Source organism: Bos grunniens, chromosome 11 (genome assembly GCF_055505025.1).
Source record: "Bos grunniens cultivar Pamir isolate PY7600 chromosome 11, Bosgru_T2T1.0, whole genome shotgun sequence".
NCBI classification, from domain to species: Eukaryota; Metazoa; Chordata; class Mammalia; order Artiodactyla; family Bovidae; genus Bos; species Bos grunniens.
The window spans coordinates 77869401-77887484 of NC_141175.1; the positions used below are offsets into that span (position 1 = coordinate 77869401).

At 39.8% G+C, this 18084-nt stretch overlaps 1 protein-coding gene across 1 annotated transcript in view; it reads right to left on the reverse strand.

Annotated features, from left to right (window-relative positions):
• Positions 1–12990: 12990 nt before the first annotated feature.
• Positions 12991–18084, reverse strand: part of MSH2 (mutS homolog 2) — an 80076-nt gene continuing 74982 nt past the window's right edge. The window contains exons 14-16 of the mRNA XM_086327080.1: positions 16975–17222; positions 15199–15374; positions 12991–13446 (exon numbers count right to left, since the gene is read on the reverse strand). Of these exons, the coding sequence (XP_086183206.1) occupies positions 13276–13446; positions 15199–15374; positions 16975–17222 (595 nt within the window). The 3' untranslated portion in view covers positions 12991–13275. The remainder of the gene's footprint in view (positions 13447–15198; positions 15375–16974; positions 17223–18084) is intronic.

An 18084-nucleotide genomic window follows, 5' to 3' on the forward strand; every position in this document is an offset into this window, starting at 1 on the left:
CTCCACCTGTGCAGGAGTTGGTGAAGTAGCTGAAGCGGGGGGTGGCCAAAGGCAGGGAAAGGGTCAAGGACAGGAGGAGGCCAGCCCTTGGGAAGCCAGATCAGGAAACAGCAGAGCTTCACAATCTTAAAAGATCAAGATGCTTGTGGGTAAGGAAGAATTGCCATCAGATTGTTGAGAGTGGTGAAGGTGCTCCAGGAACTTGGCCCTTAGTCTTCCTGGACTATGGGGGAGAACATGAGGCCAGGATGGCAGGGATCTGGAAGCTCCAGAAAGGAACCAGAGAGGGTGACAGAGCTCCATGTGTAGAAGAAGCAACTCAGTTGCAGGCCGAGGAGGTGGGGCCTTTTCTTACTTGGCTGCTGTGCTGCCCGGGCCCAGGTGGGATGTATCAACACAAGAGAACATCTTCAACCTAGTAAGAGTCCCCAGGTCTCCTAGGGGATGGTACCCTCCCTCTCTGAGCTGTCACCTGCGACCTCTGGTGACCACAGAATCTAAGCCGGAGTCACCCTGGGACTAGCTCCAGGGGAGATTATGAGGCCTCCATGTCCCTCACTAGGTAGATAGAATTGCTTGCCAACCCCTGAGACTAGGAAAAAGGGTCTCCATTAAATGCTGTGAAGCAAGCTAAAAACAAATGAGTTGAGGATTCATTTGGAGGAAACAAGAGATATCTGTGGATTGATTTCAAGTGATCTGAAAGACAATGTCATTAAGAGAGCTACAAAATCTACTGTGGGAAGTCCGAAGAAAGCAGAAATGGCCTCAGAACACCCTGAGGTGGCCCTGGGGCCTCTGTCAGCAAGACTGCTGGAAGGAAAGGGTCTGGCCCATGACTGCAGGTCCTGAACTGGCCTTGTTGCCCCCTGGAACCTGTCCGCCAGTGACTCTCCTTCAAGCACGATCGCTTCCCCAAAGGGAAGAAGATGGCATTTCCAGCACTTAAGAAAGAGGACACAACTCCTAGAAAAATTAAACTATCTTTTTCTCCAGCTCACTTTTCTGGCTTGTCAGTTCTTTATACCAAAGGAAAAACCAGGAGAGAGGAGAGAAAAGGATTATCTTAGTAAGTATTACAGTCTCTGCGAACGAGGTGCAAGTACAGTAATTACACTTAGATCTGGTGCTCAAAAATCAGTTCAGGTTCATTATTTCCAATGAGTTAGTCAATCCCAAGAGGAGGGGAGGAGAGAAAAAATCTCTGAATACATAAAAATTTATCATCCATTTCCATTGTACTTACTGACCCTGTGCAAAGTGGCTGTCTGAAAACGTCTGATTGAGAAGCTCTATGTCAGAGGTGCCGGACAGTCAGGAGGCTCACCCTCGAGGCCAACTCTGCCACCAACCAGCCACGAGGTCAGTGCCTCCCGCCTCCCGTGGAGGATCATCTTGTTCCACCCGTGCCAATGTTCAAGTGCTCCCCTGGCCTTCACAATGACACAGAGAGAAGCAACCACACCGGGCCCCATTACAGTCCCTGCTCCATGGGTCAGTGACCCATGTCTCCAGGGAGATCACAGTCTGTGCACAAGTCTTTCCTAAGATGCTATGCCTGCTGTGCTGAGAACTGTGGGCAAGACAGACGAGGTCCTGAGTTTTTAGCTTAGTTGGATTCAAGTGGAAACAGGATTACAGAACAGAGTGGAGTCCAAAGAAGCTATTACTCAGGAAAGAGAAAGAACAGAAGCCAAGATATGCCTTGAGAAGAAATAAATCAAATAATAACAGGAGTGGGTTGCCATGCCCTCATACAGAGGATCTTCCAGACCCAGGGATCAAACTTGTGTCTCTTGCATCTCTTGCATTGGCAGGCGGGTTCTTTACCACTAATACCACCTGGGAAGCCCAGTAGTAAAATTAACATTTAGACAAGGTGGGGCTTTGAAGATGGCGGGCAAAGGAAATATCATCATCCCAAACCACCAAATTAAAAATCCCTTGCCATTCCCAAAACACACTTTTCAAAATGAGTTTGGTCCAAGTGCCCTTATGAGGTAGGGAGGACAGCCAAAAGACTCCATTTCCTGGCTTTCTCAGTGTGGACACATGACTCAATCTAGCCAAGAAGATTTAAGTGGAAGCAATCTGTATAACAATCCAGGATTCCTTAAAGCAAGGAATAGCATCCTTACACAGTCCTCCTTCCTGTTGACTGAAATGTGGGTGCATTGGCTGGAGCCCCAGCAGTCACCTTGGGCCATGAGGGGGTCTTGGGAAGAGAATCTGAGCACAGTGGAGAGACAAACTTGACGAATCGGGGTCCCTGATCCTTATGGAGCCAACTTACCTAGTCTTCCTCCCTCCAGACTTCCTTTACATGAAAGAAAAATTTGTATCCTAATCTACTCATGTTTGATGATCTTTGGCAAGCCACTTGTCTTCCCTACACCCCAGCTTCCTTGTCTCTAAAATGGAATAATAGTATTTACCTAATACTTTGTGGAGAGTAAACCGTAAACAGAGTAAAATGAGTAAGCCAGACACACAGCCATTATTACATCTTACGCAAGCTATTATTTTTTAACAGCTTTGAGAAAAAAACATACATACTACATAGTTTGCCTAAAGTATACAACTCAGCATATTTATAGTGTTTTTATTATCACCATGATCTCATCTTAGAACATTTTTATCATCCCCCAAAGAAACGTTGTACCCATAATCAGTCACTGCCCATTTTCCCCTCTGCCTCCCAGGCCCTAGATATGTTTTTTTTCCCAATAGTAAACTCTCTTTAGTCACAATTTTAAGAGTGCTTGAAGATATTCTATAATATTAGATAGTCCTTGATGTAAGATAAGACAGATTTCCCTGTCAACCTTACATTATAAAGCAATTTACTTAGGGCAAAAGTATGAGACTGTGTTTCCTGGGTTTTTCTTAAGAAGTCAACAGACGAATTGAATAATATTGTAATTTAAATATACTCTTAGGCAGTTTTCTTTTTCTGTGTTCATTTTCAATTTAATATTGATTTTCTCACTGAAGCAGTAAATACAGTTTTAAAAAAATCAAACTGTAACATCAGGAGGTTTGTAATAAAAAATGATAGTCCCTCCCCTCAATGCTGCCCTGGTCACTTTTAGCTCTTAGAATCCTCCAGCATTTATCTCCATGTTTTTTAACATGCTTATTCTGCTATTTCTTTATTTTCCAATTTTAGACATTATCTTACAGAAAGAGTGGTAGATTTATTCTCTTAACACTCTTCATTCCAAACATAGGTTTTTAAAACTATTTTTCCTTAAATCACTTATTGGTGTTTAACTTATTATAACTAAATGAGGTAAATTCACAGTTAAGAGAGGCAGTGTACTATCATGATAGTTTTGATATTTCTGGAGTTAATATTCCCACCCCCTTTCTTCTCAATTGTTTTCCTATCATTAATATTAGCTATTATTAATTCACCCCCACACTCCCTTCACTGCACTCAAACACGACAGGTCCATTTCTTCCTTGCATCCATCCTTCTGGGGATTCCTGTCCTTGATCTGGTTGCTGTCTGGGTTTGCTTCAATCCTGAAAGTTACTTCAGTCATAGTGAATCCTGAAGGAAACAGCCTGCTTTATCTCCTTAGCCCCACTCTCCGTAAAACCTAGACGTAAGCTCACGGAGCTCAAAGAGGCTTGGAAGTGCCACTTTGGCCTGACCACCTTGCCTTTCCCTTCTCAGATAACCTGACATCCTCACCCCACTCTCTCTGCTTGCAATTCATTGGGCCTTTTCTCTCCATGTCCAATTCGAGTTAAAGGACCACCAAGAAGGTTCAGGGAAAAGCATTATCAATGAATATTTCCAAGCCTCAACAAACTTGGGTGCTAAGATCACAGCTAATAATACAAAATAAAGCAGAAAAGCGCTCTATTGCTGATTAGAGAATGAGCTAGATTACTGACATGGCCCTCTGAGGAGAAAGGAGGGCAGGTACCACCTCGGGGTGGCTCTCTGGATGCTGGCTTAGACCAAGTGCAACCAAGGCTTATACTCTTTTACAGCACCTATGAAACAAACTATTCATGTAATCAGGAAACATTAGTGGCCACCCTGTGTGTACCAACTGGCAGCCCTAGGACCAAATCAGGCCTGCACACATATTTTCACGGCCTATAGGGTTTTAAACTTCTCAATGTTTCTAGGTTGGGGCATTCACCTTAACCCTCCTAGTCTCTATATTTTGCATCTGTCTGGCCCTGAAGGTATGGCCTTTGAGACCTGTAACAACCGAACCCCATTAAATTACTGAAGAGGGGAAATCCATAGAGGGGCAGTTTCTAGTCACACAGCTCAGTGGCAAATCAGGGGCTAATCCAGCACAAGCAAGCTTTCTGATGCATCCCCTGCTGCTCAGTTTAACTCACCCACATCCTGACCTGTAAAGGTCAGCCCTTCACCCACTTACCAACCCTTCACCCACTAAGCATGAATTCAGAGCATAGCAATAGAGCAAACTTTCAGGGTTATTCCCCACAAGCTGGATAAAACACTCCTGGCTCAACACAACATATACAACCTCCAAGTCAAGTGATCAAAATATCTGAGTGCACCAGATTGGTGTCCTGCTCCAAACCTGCTGACATTTAACTGCATCTCCTCATTTTGCAAGCTTCTGGCTGACTGTCTCTCTTCTCATTTAAACCTAATCCTGTGTCCAAACAGGGTTCAATGCAACCCCTTGGCTGGATGTCGGCATTTGGTGACTGGTGAACTTGTGAAAGAATGCAGTTGCTGAACTGCTGTTTCCTTTGGGTGATGAAGCCCAGAGAGCAGCCCAGTAATTTGCCATGAGCCAGATAGACAGCAGTACGCTGGTGGATGCCTCTTGCTGTATCCACATCACTGAGAGAGAGAAGCCTTCTGTAGGAGAACCAGCTTCCACAAGAAAACTAGAAATAGTACTTCCTAACATCTATACCACATCTCCTATTTTCCTTAACTCCTGCTATGCTGCCTACATCAATCATTCTGACAATAAATAATATTTTCAGTTCAATTCAATTGCTCAGTCCAGGCTTCCCTGTCCATTACCAACTTGCAGAGCACCAACTTGCTCAAACTCATGTCCATCGAGTCAGTGATGCCATCCAACCATCTCATCCTCTGTTGTCCCCTTCTCCTCCTGCCTTCGATCTTTCCCAGCATCAGGATCTTTTCCAATGAGTCAGTTCTTCACATCAGATGGCCAAAGTATTGGAGCTTCAGCTTCAGCATCAGTCCTTCCAATGAATATTCAGGGTCGATTTCCTTTACGATTGACTGGTTTGATCTTCTTGCAGCCCAAGGGACTCTCAAGAGTCTTCTCCAGCACTACAGTTCAAAAGCATCACTTCTTTGGCGCTCAATTTTCTTTATGATCCAACTCTCACATCCATACATGACTAGTGGAAAAACCATAGCTTTGACTAGTCAGACCTTTGTCTGTGATGTCTCTGCTTTTTAATATGCTGTCTAGGTTGGTCATAGCTTTCTTTCCAAGGAGTAAGTGTCTTTGAATTTCATGGCTGCAGTCACCATCTGCAGTGATTCTGGAGCCCAAGAAAATAAAGTCTGTCACTATTTCTATTTTTTCTCCATGAAGTGATGGGATTGGATGCCATGATCTTCATTTTTTGAATTTTGAATGTTGAGTTTTAAGCCAGCTTTTTCACTCTCCTCTTTCACTTTCATCAAGAGGCTCTTTAGTTCCTCTTCACTTTCTGCCATAAGGGTGGTGTCATCTGCATATCTGAGGTTATCAGTATTCCTCCCGGAAATCTTGATTCCAGCTTGTGCTTCATCCAGCCTGGCATTTCGCAAGCTGTATTCTGCATATAAGTTAAATAAGCAAGGTGACAATATACAGCCTTGACATATTCCTCTTCCTATTTGGAAGCAGTCCATTGTTAAATTTATCACATGTGCACATCTCAGATTCCTAACACTATTTTAAGCCTTTAAAGGGAAGAAAAACAGTACAGATTTTGGAGACATACTCTTAGGGTTCAGATCCCAGTACTGCCACTGACTGTGTGGCTGGGGACAGTCACTGAACCTGTGAGCCTCAGTGTTCTCACCTGTGAAGAGCAGGTAACAGAAGTACCCACCTTTCAGTACTGCTGAAAAGGATGAGTCTTCTGAGGTACCCAGCACCATCCTTTGCCTTCTTCAGATAGCCACAAAGTATTTAATGTTGCCCAATCATTCATCGATGGAAAGCCCTGGTGGCTCAGTGGTAAAGAATCTGCCTGCAATGCAGAAAACTAAGGTTCGATCCCTGGGTTGGGAAGATCCCTGTAGCAGGAAGTGGCAACCCACTCCAGTATTCTTGCCGCGAAATCCCAAGGACAGAGGAGCCTGGCAGGTCACAGTTCATGGGGTTGCAAAGAGTCTGACACGACTTATCGACTATACAACATCAATCATTCACCTATTTTGTAATATTAAGGATTCAATGTGAAACTCATTTTCATGGGGGATTTAGCCGAGTCAGATCATGTTTAGCAATAAAACATCACATTAGAATTGATAATAAAGTCCTGATCATTATGTGAAGAAAAAATTGATAAACCACATCTTGCTAGATGGGCAGTGCACCATAAAATTTCAGATCAGTGGCTGACCTGAAAGTAGTTCATTGTCTTAGATTTAACTAAACTTTGTTTGGTTTTAAACTATCTCCATTCAAGATTATTCATAAAATTAAACGGACTGCTAATTTTAACAGGTAAGTGTCAACAAAATTCTAGGAAATAAATGCAATAGTAATAGTGTGATAACACAGATGTTAATCCCTATAGTCGGTTTCATTTACTGGTTGATTTTAAACACTGAAAAATTCACTGCCATTGTTCTTTTGTTAGAATAAAACATTGTCCAGACAGAATTATCCTTCTTTCTAAATTTAACTTTTAGGGAGTTTATCATTTCTCTTTACCTCTTTGAAGCAAAGCAAGGCAGCAGCAGCCTGGCCCTCTATTTCCCGTCTAGAAATAGGATTGTGATGGTCCAGTGAGAGCCGCCTAACACCTTGTAGCGTTCATGCCACTGCTGAGTTGCCCACAAAGCTGGATCAAAGATGTGCGTGGGCACTTCTATTTGGGCAAACCACACGCTGAAGCAAAAATATGCTAACACACTTTGAATCTGGATCATGTTCTGAATGTTGTCTGTCACGTGACACACTGCTGCTTCCAGGACAGCGGGGAAACTGCTGTGTCAAAGGCAAGACAAGGGCTCCCCACTTTCCTCCTCAAAGAACAGGAGGCATTGTTACCTACAATGAGGTGCTCTGCTAGGGACTATTTCCTGTGGATACCCTGGCTCTCTACCACAATGCTCACAGATACCTGAACGCTGGCCAAATAGGTAAATTCCAGAGCAGAATATAAGAGAAACCAGCAGCTCTATCAAGGGAAAGGGGAGTGGGGAATGAACACGTCAGGCAGAAAACTACCGTTTTAGGGACATCCCTGGTGGTCCAGTGGCTAAGACTCTGCACACAATGCGGAAGACCCTGGTTAGGGAACTAGATCTTGCATGTTGCAATTAAAGATCCCACGTGCTGCAACTAAGACCAGGTGCAGCTGAAGAAATATGTGCAGTATTCTGGGTGCTTTCACCCACCTTCCCTGGCCACACCCTATTCCCTTATCCCAAACACAATGACCCTAGGAAAGTGATAATAGAAATTTTCTTTGTATATGAAAATTCTCTTTACTCATTTGTTCTTCCCCATAAGCTGATTAACATTAATTTATTTCAGACCAGGCACTGGTTTTCCTTCTGACTATTCTGCACACCATCTTAATCAACAGAATATACCAAGCTTAAAGAGCCACTCAGTACTGAATCAGCAGCTCATACCATATGTTGTGGGTAAAAACATACTTCCCAAAAAAGCTAAATGCAGAAAGACCAAGGATAGAATATATATTTAATACTCATGAAGTCTAACAGGATGTGCTTAGTATGTGGAACACTGAGATTTTACAGGGAAAAAGTTAGTCTTTAAATATATCCTAAAACATCTTTCTTCTGTTCTGTTACAGTTTTTGCCCTCAAAAGAGTATTTTAAGGGAAAAAAATCTAATTACAAAAACAATTGCATCTTGGATGGATTCTTAGTGCTAACTTTTTTAAAATGTAAAAAAGCCATGTATTTTCTCAGAAATGTGGTGATGTGGCCAACAGATTTCATGGTAACAGTATGGCTGAGTCCTAAATCTTGGGTAATATTTATAGATTCAGCTTTATTCTGGCATTATCCAAGTTCACATTCGAGTGGAGAAAGAAAACCAAACCACACTGCAATTAGAATTTTCAAATGCCAACTGTCTTTTCTCAGGTCAGAAATTAGTTTATCTTTTGCTTTACATCTACCATTCCAAAAGGAAGGAGACTGGCTGCTTCATTAGCATATTCATGTAATAAGCACAGCTTAAGTCTGAAACATCTTAAACTACAGGTCTATTATGAGCTGCTTCATTTTTCAAAAACATCTTAGAACTAAAACATTAAGTTTCTTTTAGAAAAATGAAAGCACCCTGATTTATCAGAGCTTGAGAGACCACATGTTTTCTTAGAATCAACACCTCACCCCTCACCCCATTTCCTGTAGCCCTCACAACTAAAACCATAGGCTGATTTCCATTTTATACACGCTCTTCTGTGCAGCAACCTAAGAACACCTGATCACAGCTAACCAAGGGATGAAATGTTTCACTGGAATTTAAAAACTGCCTTTTGAATTGTATCAAAAAGTCCTCCACTTGTAAGTAGCCACAACATTTTGTAGACCAATAAAAATGTACAAATCTAAAGCTTTTCTCTGTAAGTCTGCCTTCTCTCCAAGCATTTGATAGCCATCAAAGAAAAACTGATGTCACTCACTTCAAATTATCAATGATGATGAGTAACAGCATGGTAAATTAAGATGAACATTTTAAAGGGCTTATTGGTATTAAATTTTCATGTGTTCTCATACCAAACATAAAGTGCTTAACACATAATTGCATAGCTTGGCAATAATCATAAAGCAAGCGCCTGCATAACCACCACTCAAAAAACAGGTCAAAAAACAGAACAAAAAACAGGTCAAAAAACAGAACACGATAGCACCTCAGAAGTCCTCTAGAAGCCCCTTCCCATCAGCATCCCCAACCACTCTCCAGACTTACACAGTCACATCCTTGCTCTTCTTCGGTCTCACCCCCTTAAGTGCACCATTAAACGGTATTCTATCTATTAATAGTTTTCAACTTCGTATGATTGGGAGAAAAACTGTATTACTTGTTATCTGTCATTTCTTTTGCTTACTGTTTTAAAGATTCCGTTTATTTTATTTTGTGTAGCTGTAGTTTGTTTTCACAGCTGGCTTATTTCCAGTTTGGGTCTATCACAATATACCTATCACTGCACAATATGTACAAGCATCTCTTGTACAGAGTATGCACCGAGGAACAGAACTGCTGGGTCACATGCAAATTTTCTACTTAACTAGATAATTATTCTCACTAGCAGTGTTGTGCCACATCCTTATCAATAATTGGTACTGTCACATTTTAAAGGATTATCAGTCTGGTGAGGAGAATGGAGTTGGGAGGGTGTAACCTGGAATAGTTTTCATCTTCATTTTTCTGACTAGTGATTGAAGATTTTTTCATGTATATGGATCATTTAGATTTCCTCTTGGGTAAAGTGCCAGAACTTCTTTTAAAATGAGTGTTACTGGAGAAAAGGGTTGGTGGGAATGTAAACTGGTGCACCCATTATGGAAAACAGTATGGATGTTCCTTAAAAAACTAAAAATAGATTTGCCATATGATCCAGCAATCCCACTCCTGGGCACGTATCCAGAGAAAACTATAATTTGAAAACTTAGATGCACCCAAATGTTCACTGAAGCACTATTTACAATAACCAAGACATGGAAGCAACGTGCATCCACCAACAGACGAATGAATAAAGAAAATGTGGTACATATATATACAATGGAATATTACTCAGCCATAAAAAACGAAATAATGCCCTTTGCAGCAACATGGATGGACCTAGAGATTATCATACTAAGTGAAGTCAAAGGTAAATACCATGATATCATTTGTATGTAAAATCTAAAATATAATAAACTTTGTATAAAACAGAAACAGACTCACAGACACAGAAAACAAACATGGTTATCAAAGGAGAAAGGGGATGAGGGAGTGAAAATTACAAGCTGCTATATGTAAAATTGACAAATAAGATCCTACTGTATGTAACAGGGAAGTAAATGAAATACCCTGTAATAAGTCATAATGGAAAAGACTATGAAGCAGAACCCACATATATGTATAATGAATCACTATGCTGTACTCTAGGAACAAACACAACACTGTAAATCAACTATACTTCAATGCAAAATTTTAAACTTAAAAAAGGTTTTATTGAGATATAATTGACATCATACAATGCACCCATTTAAAGCATATGATTCAATGGTTTTTAGACATATTCACAGATATATGCAACATCACCATTTAGAACATTTTCATCTCAAAAAGAAACCTCTTATCTTTAAGCTGTCACCTCCCTAGCCATCCATTCCCAGCCCCCCAGTTCTATGCTGCTGCTGCTGCTGCTGCGAAGTCGCATCAGTCGTGTCTGACTCTTTGCGACCCCGTAGACGGAAGCCCACCAGGCTCCTCTGTCCCTGGGATTCTCCAGACAAGAATACTGGAGTGGGTTGCCATTTCCTTCTGCAATGCATGCATGCATGCTAAGTCGCTTCAGTCGTGTCCGACTTTGTGAGAACCCATAGATGGCAGCCCACCAGGCTCCTCTGTCCCTGGGATTCTCTAGGCAAGAATACTGGAGTGGGTTGCCATTTCCTTCTCCACCAGTTCATATGCTGCTGCTGCTGCGTCACTTCAGTCATGTCCGACTCTGTGCAACCCCATAGATAGCCTCCCACCAGGCTCCCCGGTCCCTGGGATTCTCCAGGCAAGAACACTGGAGTGGGTTGCCATTGCCTTCTCCAATGCATGAAAGTGAAAAGTGAAAGTGAAGTTGCTCAGTCGTGTCCGACTCTTAGCGACCTCATGGACTGCAGCCTACCAGGCTCCCCGTCCCTGGGATTTTCCAGGCAAGAGTGCTGGAGTGGGGTGCCATTGCCTTCTCCGAGTTCCATGCTAATCTATATTAATACTTTTGTTTCTATAGCTTTCCCTATTCCAGACTTTCACATGAACTGAATCACTTATTATGTAGGCTCTTGAGACTGGCTTTTTCACTAATGTTTCCAAGGCTCATCTTAGCTTTAGCATGTATCAGTCCTTCATTCCTTTTATAGTCAATTAATAGTCTATTGTATGGATATCCTACATTTTGTATAGCCATTCATTAATCCATTGATGGACACTTGCGTACTTTCTACTTTTTAGCTATTATAAATAACTCTGCTATTAGCATTTGTGTACAAGTTTTTGTGCAGACATGTTTTTCTTAGATATATACCTAGAAATGGAAATCCTGGGTCATCTGGTAACTTTTGTTTAACTGTTAGAGGAAAAACTGTTTTCCAAAAGTGACTACACCATTTTACCCTTTCACAGCAGTGCAGGAGAGTTCCAATCTCCCCACATCCTCATCAACACTGTTTATCTGGCCTGATTTTAGCTATCCTAGTGGTAGCACGACTGAGTGACTTCCCTTTCACTTTTCACTTTCATGCATTGGAGAAGGAAATGGCAACCCACTCCAGTGTTCTTGCCTGGAGAATCCCAGGGACGGGGGAGCCTGGTGGGCTGCCGTCTATGGGGTTGCACAGAGTCGGACACGACTGAAGTGACTTAGCAGCAGCAGTGGTAGCTCCCTGTGGTTTTAGTGTGTACTTCCCTGATAACATTTTGCATCTTTTCATGTGCTTATTGGCCATTGCATATCTTCCTTGGAAAATTATCTATTCAGATCTTTGCCTTTTAGCTGGGCTGTCTTTTTGTTAATGGGAGGTATTGAGTCATATCTGTTTAGTGATTTTTATAGTTCTTTATATACTCTGGATACAGATTCTTTGATATTTTATGTGGTACCAATATGTTCTCCATTATGGATCTACAGCTGACCCTTGAACAACACTGATTTGAACTGTGTGGGTCTGTTTATACTTGGATTTTTTTCAATACGTACTGCAATACCATATGATACACAGTTGGCTGAATCTGTGGAGGCACAACTGTGGATATGGAGGGACTGTAAAGTCTTATGTGGATTTTCAAGTGCATGGGGCGGGCGGTCACTGTCCCTAACCCTCACGTTGTTCAATACTCACCTTAGTCTTTTCACTTTGTGGTACCTTTTAATGAAAATAATTTCCCAATTTCAATATAGCTAAGTGTGTCAAACTTAAGACGGTATTTGACTTAAGAAATCCTTTCCAAAGCCATTTTCATATTTCCCAAATAGTCATAAAATATTTCCCTGTATCATTTTCAATAGAACTACAACATAAAAAACTTGGTAGTGCTGCTATATACATTTAGGTAGAAAAAATTCACTGGAGTTGATTTTTATATATGATATGGAATACAGATCCAATTTCATTTTGTTCCTGTATGAATTACCCTATCATCCTATCACCTTTTATTAAAAACGCTGTCCTTCCTGCATTCAGCAGGACCAGCCATTAGACTCTTATTAACCTCTCCATTAAATCAGGGTTCAATCTGAAAGAGTTTTTAAATCCAGGTTTCTAAGTCTCATCACAGACTGGGGGTGGGAGAATGCCAGATGGGATGGAGGATCACACCAGGACTCTGGATTTCTAAGTTCCTTAGCTAATGTGCAAGCAGCCAACGTGGCTCCTACCAACAGATGGACACTGCAGAACCCCTGGAAATGAGTCCCATGAGTTCCTTCCAGCTTTAGGATCCCTTACTTTCTTACAAGTCTCTAGGCTACTTGTTTCTTACCATTCAAGAATATGGAAAAATGTGTAAAAGTCTTATTACAAAGAAATACAACACATATCAAATTCTAAAAACTAATACATGATTTTATTTATAATATTCAACATATCACCTACTATTGCCCATGTCCATTTAGGTATTCCTCAGTTACAGCTTTCATTTTTCAAAATAAAGATTTTTGAAAATATACTCAGGGAGCGCAAAGTATACTAAATATTTTACTAATTTGATACGCCATGGGCATCAATTACCAACAGTATGGAAAAGGGGTTAATATAAAACAATACAAAAGCGTTACAAACAACAGCTTATCAATATTATCTTCATTCCATTAGCAGAATTTACTCACGCAGTTACCTTTATTCGGGAAATGATTTCATTTACAAAACTATTATTCTTTGCGATCACCTCAGCTTTTAGCTGTTTTAACTTTCTTGTGATGCTTTCTTCTGACATTTCAGTAAAGGGCACTTGCTTTACCTTGGATAGAAACTCTTGAATAATTTTTTCACCTTGCTGAAAAAAACGTGTGAACATTTTATTAGTCTTTTAAAAATGACTTTTCTAAAAGTCACATTAAATAGTAATGACTTGTTTCATTACAATTTCAATCTAAACATATCACCCAATATTTAAACATTCTTTAAAGTGCACACCATTTATAGCAAAGCCCTCAGTTGACTGTATTTCTTCATAGCAAGTTATTAAAAGGGTATTTTCAGCTGCTAATGACAAAGGGGCTGAGTATTTTAGTAGTTTCCAAACCCCTCAGGTTTTGTAATTGATACATAACTTAGCCTTCTGGGGAAAAAAAGAACTCAAGGTTTACAAATACAGTGAGGCATAAACATTCACTGAAAATTTAGTAATCATACACACACACACACACGGGATGTTTCTTCTTTATTTTACTGCCTAGTTATTGCCGTTCTAAAGAACATAGTTGTTACTTGCTGTGTGAACCATGGGGAAATTCCTTAACACATATTCCTCATCCATAAAATAGGACAATAATATTATGAGCAACACAGGGCCGCTGTGAGAATTAGAGTTAGGATGTGCACAGTGCTAAGAACAGTGCCTGGCAAAAGGTATAATGTTTATCACTACGTTTGAAACGGAACTAAAGTCCGCTACCAGTGAGCCAGTTGGCCATATATACCTTAAGGTGAAAGGTAGATAACCCAAATGAGAAGATAAAGAACTACATCTCTGTTAAATAACAAGTGCCTTTCCCCCCAATAGAGTAAAATCTAGACTGAGTAACATTGATAATTCTATGTTATATGTCTCCCTTAAGAATTTTTAAAAAATTCATTTTAAGTAACGTTATCAAAAGTACATGATTTCTGTTCTAATTGGAACCAATTACATAAAGGAGTCTACCTAATCCTGGATCGTGGATAGCTGTGGTGCTGATACTAAGACCATTTCACATCCAGAATGGCAATCTTCCCTAGGTAAAACTATTAACAAGTTATAATACATTTCTCCTGCTTGTACAGACACAACAGATAAAATCTTCAAAAACCATACACATCATCTGTTATTGTAACATCTATCCAAATAAGAACAAAAATTTCACTGAGTAAAAGCTAACAATGTGCCAAGAAGTTGTCACAATGCATTATCACAGTAAATGCTGCCAGAAGTAAATTAAGATTCTTTTGTTATTATGGAAAACTATGAATAATAATCCTTTAATTTTTTAAAAATACACCGGGCAAATAAATGCTTATACCTTTCTGCGTGAACACCTCGATTTCACCCACCACTCAAAGGTCCAACTTAAGATCCACTTCTCCCACAAGAACTGAAAAGCCTGCCCAAGACAGCTTTCCTGAGTAAACACCTGTCACATTCTCTATGACATGTTCACTATTACTACGTCCCCAACTAGTCTCTAAACAACTGGAGGGCAGGAGCTGTTTATTTATCATCTTAACTAGTAAGCATTTGAGTAAATATGTAATTTAACTGGACTTGATCTATTTGTTTATAGGTAATCAAAGATGTGTGTGGACTTTTATAACTCCTCTGAATTACGTATTTTAAACCTACACTAATATTCCTATCCTCCTACTTTTGAAATCTGGTACTTGAAATGATATCTTTTGATTGTGCAGATGTGTGTAGTGGTGAAACCAAAATGATAGAGATGGATTCGTTGCCATGCAAAGAAATGTTAGTAGAAACCAATAATGAATGATCAATAATTAAACAGAATCATACAGGGGAAAAAATAACTACAAGAACACTCTGACAAACCTCTCTTTCCAGATAGCATCTCTTTGCTGCTGGTTCCATTTCATCACATTCCTGTGGTTTCCCAATATTCTGAAACTCCTCCAACTCCAGGGCTTTCTGTTTAGCACACTCTATTACATGCCTTGGAAAATTAGCAAGCTCAGCAACATGAATCCCAAAACTTTGATCACAGACACCTACAAGAAATTTGGGGAGTAGGAAGAGAGGGCAATGTATGTAAATGGAATTTATTTTTCTCACTGTGTCATCAGGAAACTTAATCTTGCATTTTTCAAATGCATTAGCCAAATGTTTCAGAGTAACTTAAAGAAATTTTAATTAAGCCTCCAATGAAAAGTGATTATGACTTGGCAGTACAGCACTATATTTTATCCTTGACAAACGTAGTAGGAAAAATTATAAAAACAGAGAAAAAAGGCTTGATTTGATAGATAATCCTCAAAGGTCTAGACAAATAACTGAATCTGAAGATTAATCAACACAATATCTCTGAGGTTTTCTTATTTCAAAAGGGAGGAACTAAAGTACTATGAAAAAAAAGAGAGATAAATATAAAGTGTCTCTAATTAGGAGCAACATTTAATTCAAAATATACTTCATATGACAATGAAATTTTGGACCCAAACGTAGACCAGTAAGTTTACCCACTAGGCATGTTATCTTCACCCCTGTGGGTAGAAAATAAACTGACTTAAGATATTCCTTCCAAATGTTTAGTATCAACGATGCTCACAGTGTTATCATGGAGCTCCCATTTTTGCCTCAACTGTAAATTTTCTTTTGGCCTAGGAGACATCCCAAGCATTCTGGAGCTGGATATTTTACACAACTTAGAGAAACAAAAATAAAATGGAAGCAAGTGTTTGATAAACATCCACAGTGAAGGACAAACCTGTTCCTATCTTCACCTGATCTTTTTCAATATTTTGAACCCATTTCTTTATCACACAAACACTTTTTAAAACCCAAACCTCAACTTCATGCTATATGCCAGGTCTAACCAAGAGTATCTATATTCTCTATCAACAATCATGATGCAAATAGTAACTCAAAAGGATTCCTACAAACATAAGCAAAAAAGAATTAAAAATAGTACCTTATTTATATGCAACCAACAGATAACAGAAAAAACATGTTTGTGGAAAATAAAAAAGCCATCTAAAAAAGCTATTCTGATGTCTAATGAAATGTTAGAGCAATAAAAACTTTATAGTATGTTAATCTTATCAATGCAGTCACCTGATTAGCTGCCAGACCCACTAACAACAAACTTTTCTGAAAGGTTGAAATACCAACAATTTAAGTTGTAACTACCAACAATTTCAAGATCTCTGGAAACCCCAACTTTAAGCTGTTTATATAAAAAGGAGTAGGAAATGGCAACCCACTCCAGCATTCTTGCCTGGGAAATCCCATGGAGAGAGGAGCCTGGCAGGCTACAGGCCATGGGGCTGTAAAAATTGGACACAACTTAGTGATTAAACCACCACCACAGCTAATTTGACAAGAAAACATGGTGACCTGAGAAGTAGTATAAAATCCCTGATGATGTTCAGAGTATAGATCATGTTTTTGGTGACTGTTTAAAATGAATGGTTCTATCATGAGACATAGAAATGTAAATAATGTACCCATGTCCCTGTCCCTACACCGTAAAGAGGTAAACGTTTTACAGATCAAACATCAGCAATTCACCCTACTGTAGAATAAGGCAATTACCAATGATTCCAGGGGTAGGAACGCTGAATTTACACTACACCAGTGGACTGTGCTCACCTTTCTTCACCTGATAAAGCATAGTTAAAGTCTCTTCAGTAGTTAGTGCTGTGACATGCAGATTATTAACAGTTGGTATCTGATTGGCCAAGGCTGTAAGTTCATGAAAATGGGTTGCAAACATGCAAAAAGCACGGATCTTTGTTGCAATGTACTCGGATATAGCCCACGCTAATCCAAACCCATCATAGGTAGAGGTTCCTCTTCCCAGCTCATCTATGATTATCAAGGAATCTTTGGTTGCAGACCTGAAACACATGATTACATGAAAACTTCCCATGACGCAGCATGTGGTAACACAAGAAAAAAAAAATTAGGCAATACAATGAGAAAGTGTGCCACAAACATTAACAGGTTATAAAAGGAAACAAATGGTGAATAAGTATTTTTTAAATTACCAATCCCACTAGCTCATCTAAGAATTTCCAGATAAAGCATTTCTTGGCAATCAAATCAGTCAAGATTTAAAAAAATAACAACCAAAGAACATGGGACAAGGGTGTGGTGATACCCTCACATACACGGCTGACGGTCACATACATCTCTATGTGCCTGCTACAGCCCTGCCAACACCACATACTAGCATTTTCTTTTCTCTTTAACCAAATGTAAGAAGGAGAACTTTACCAATTACTATACAGAAGTCTGTACTGCTTTTATAATTCCCCACAAAGAATAATCAATACATAATTTATTAAGGATCTACTATATGCAGAGTACTTCAGAAGACTCCAAGAAACAGAAGGCATAGCCTCCCTGTCTACAAGGAAGCACCTAAAAATAAAATAAAGACAAGAGATTTCATAACCTCTAAAATAAAAAGCTAATAAATTACAGACATGTCATAGAGTCTGAAGAAACACTTGTGACCTTAGGCACATGAGACAAAGAAAGTCATCAAAGAAGTAGAATTTCTGTTAAAGGCATGTAAAGATTAGAAAAGGACTTGGTAAACAGCAAGGAAGGAAGGGTGTTCAGGCAGTGTGAACAGTGTAAGCAAAAGCATGACAGTGGAGAGACTCATAAGGTGAACAACCACTAGAAACCTTAAGAAGACAACTCGAAAAATCAAAGATGGGCCTTCCCGGGTGGTCTAGAGGTTAAGACTGT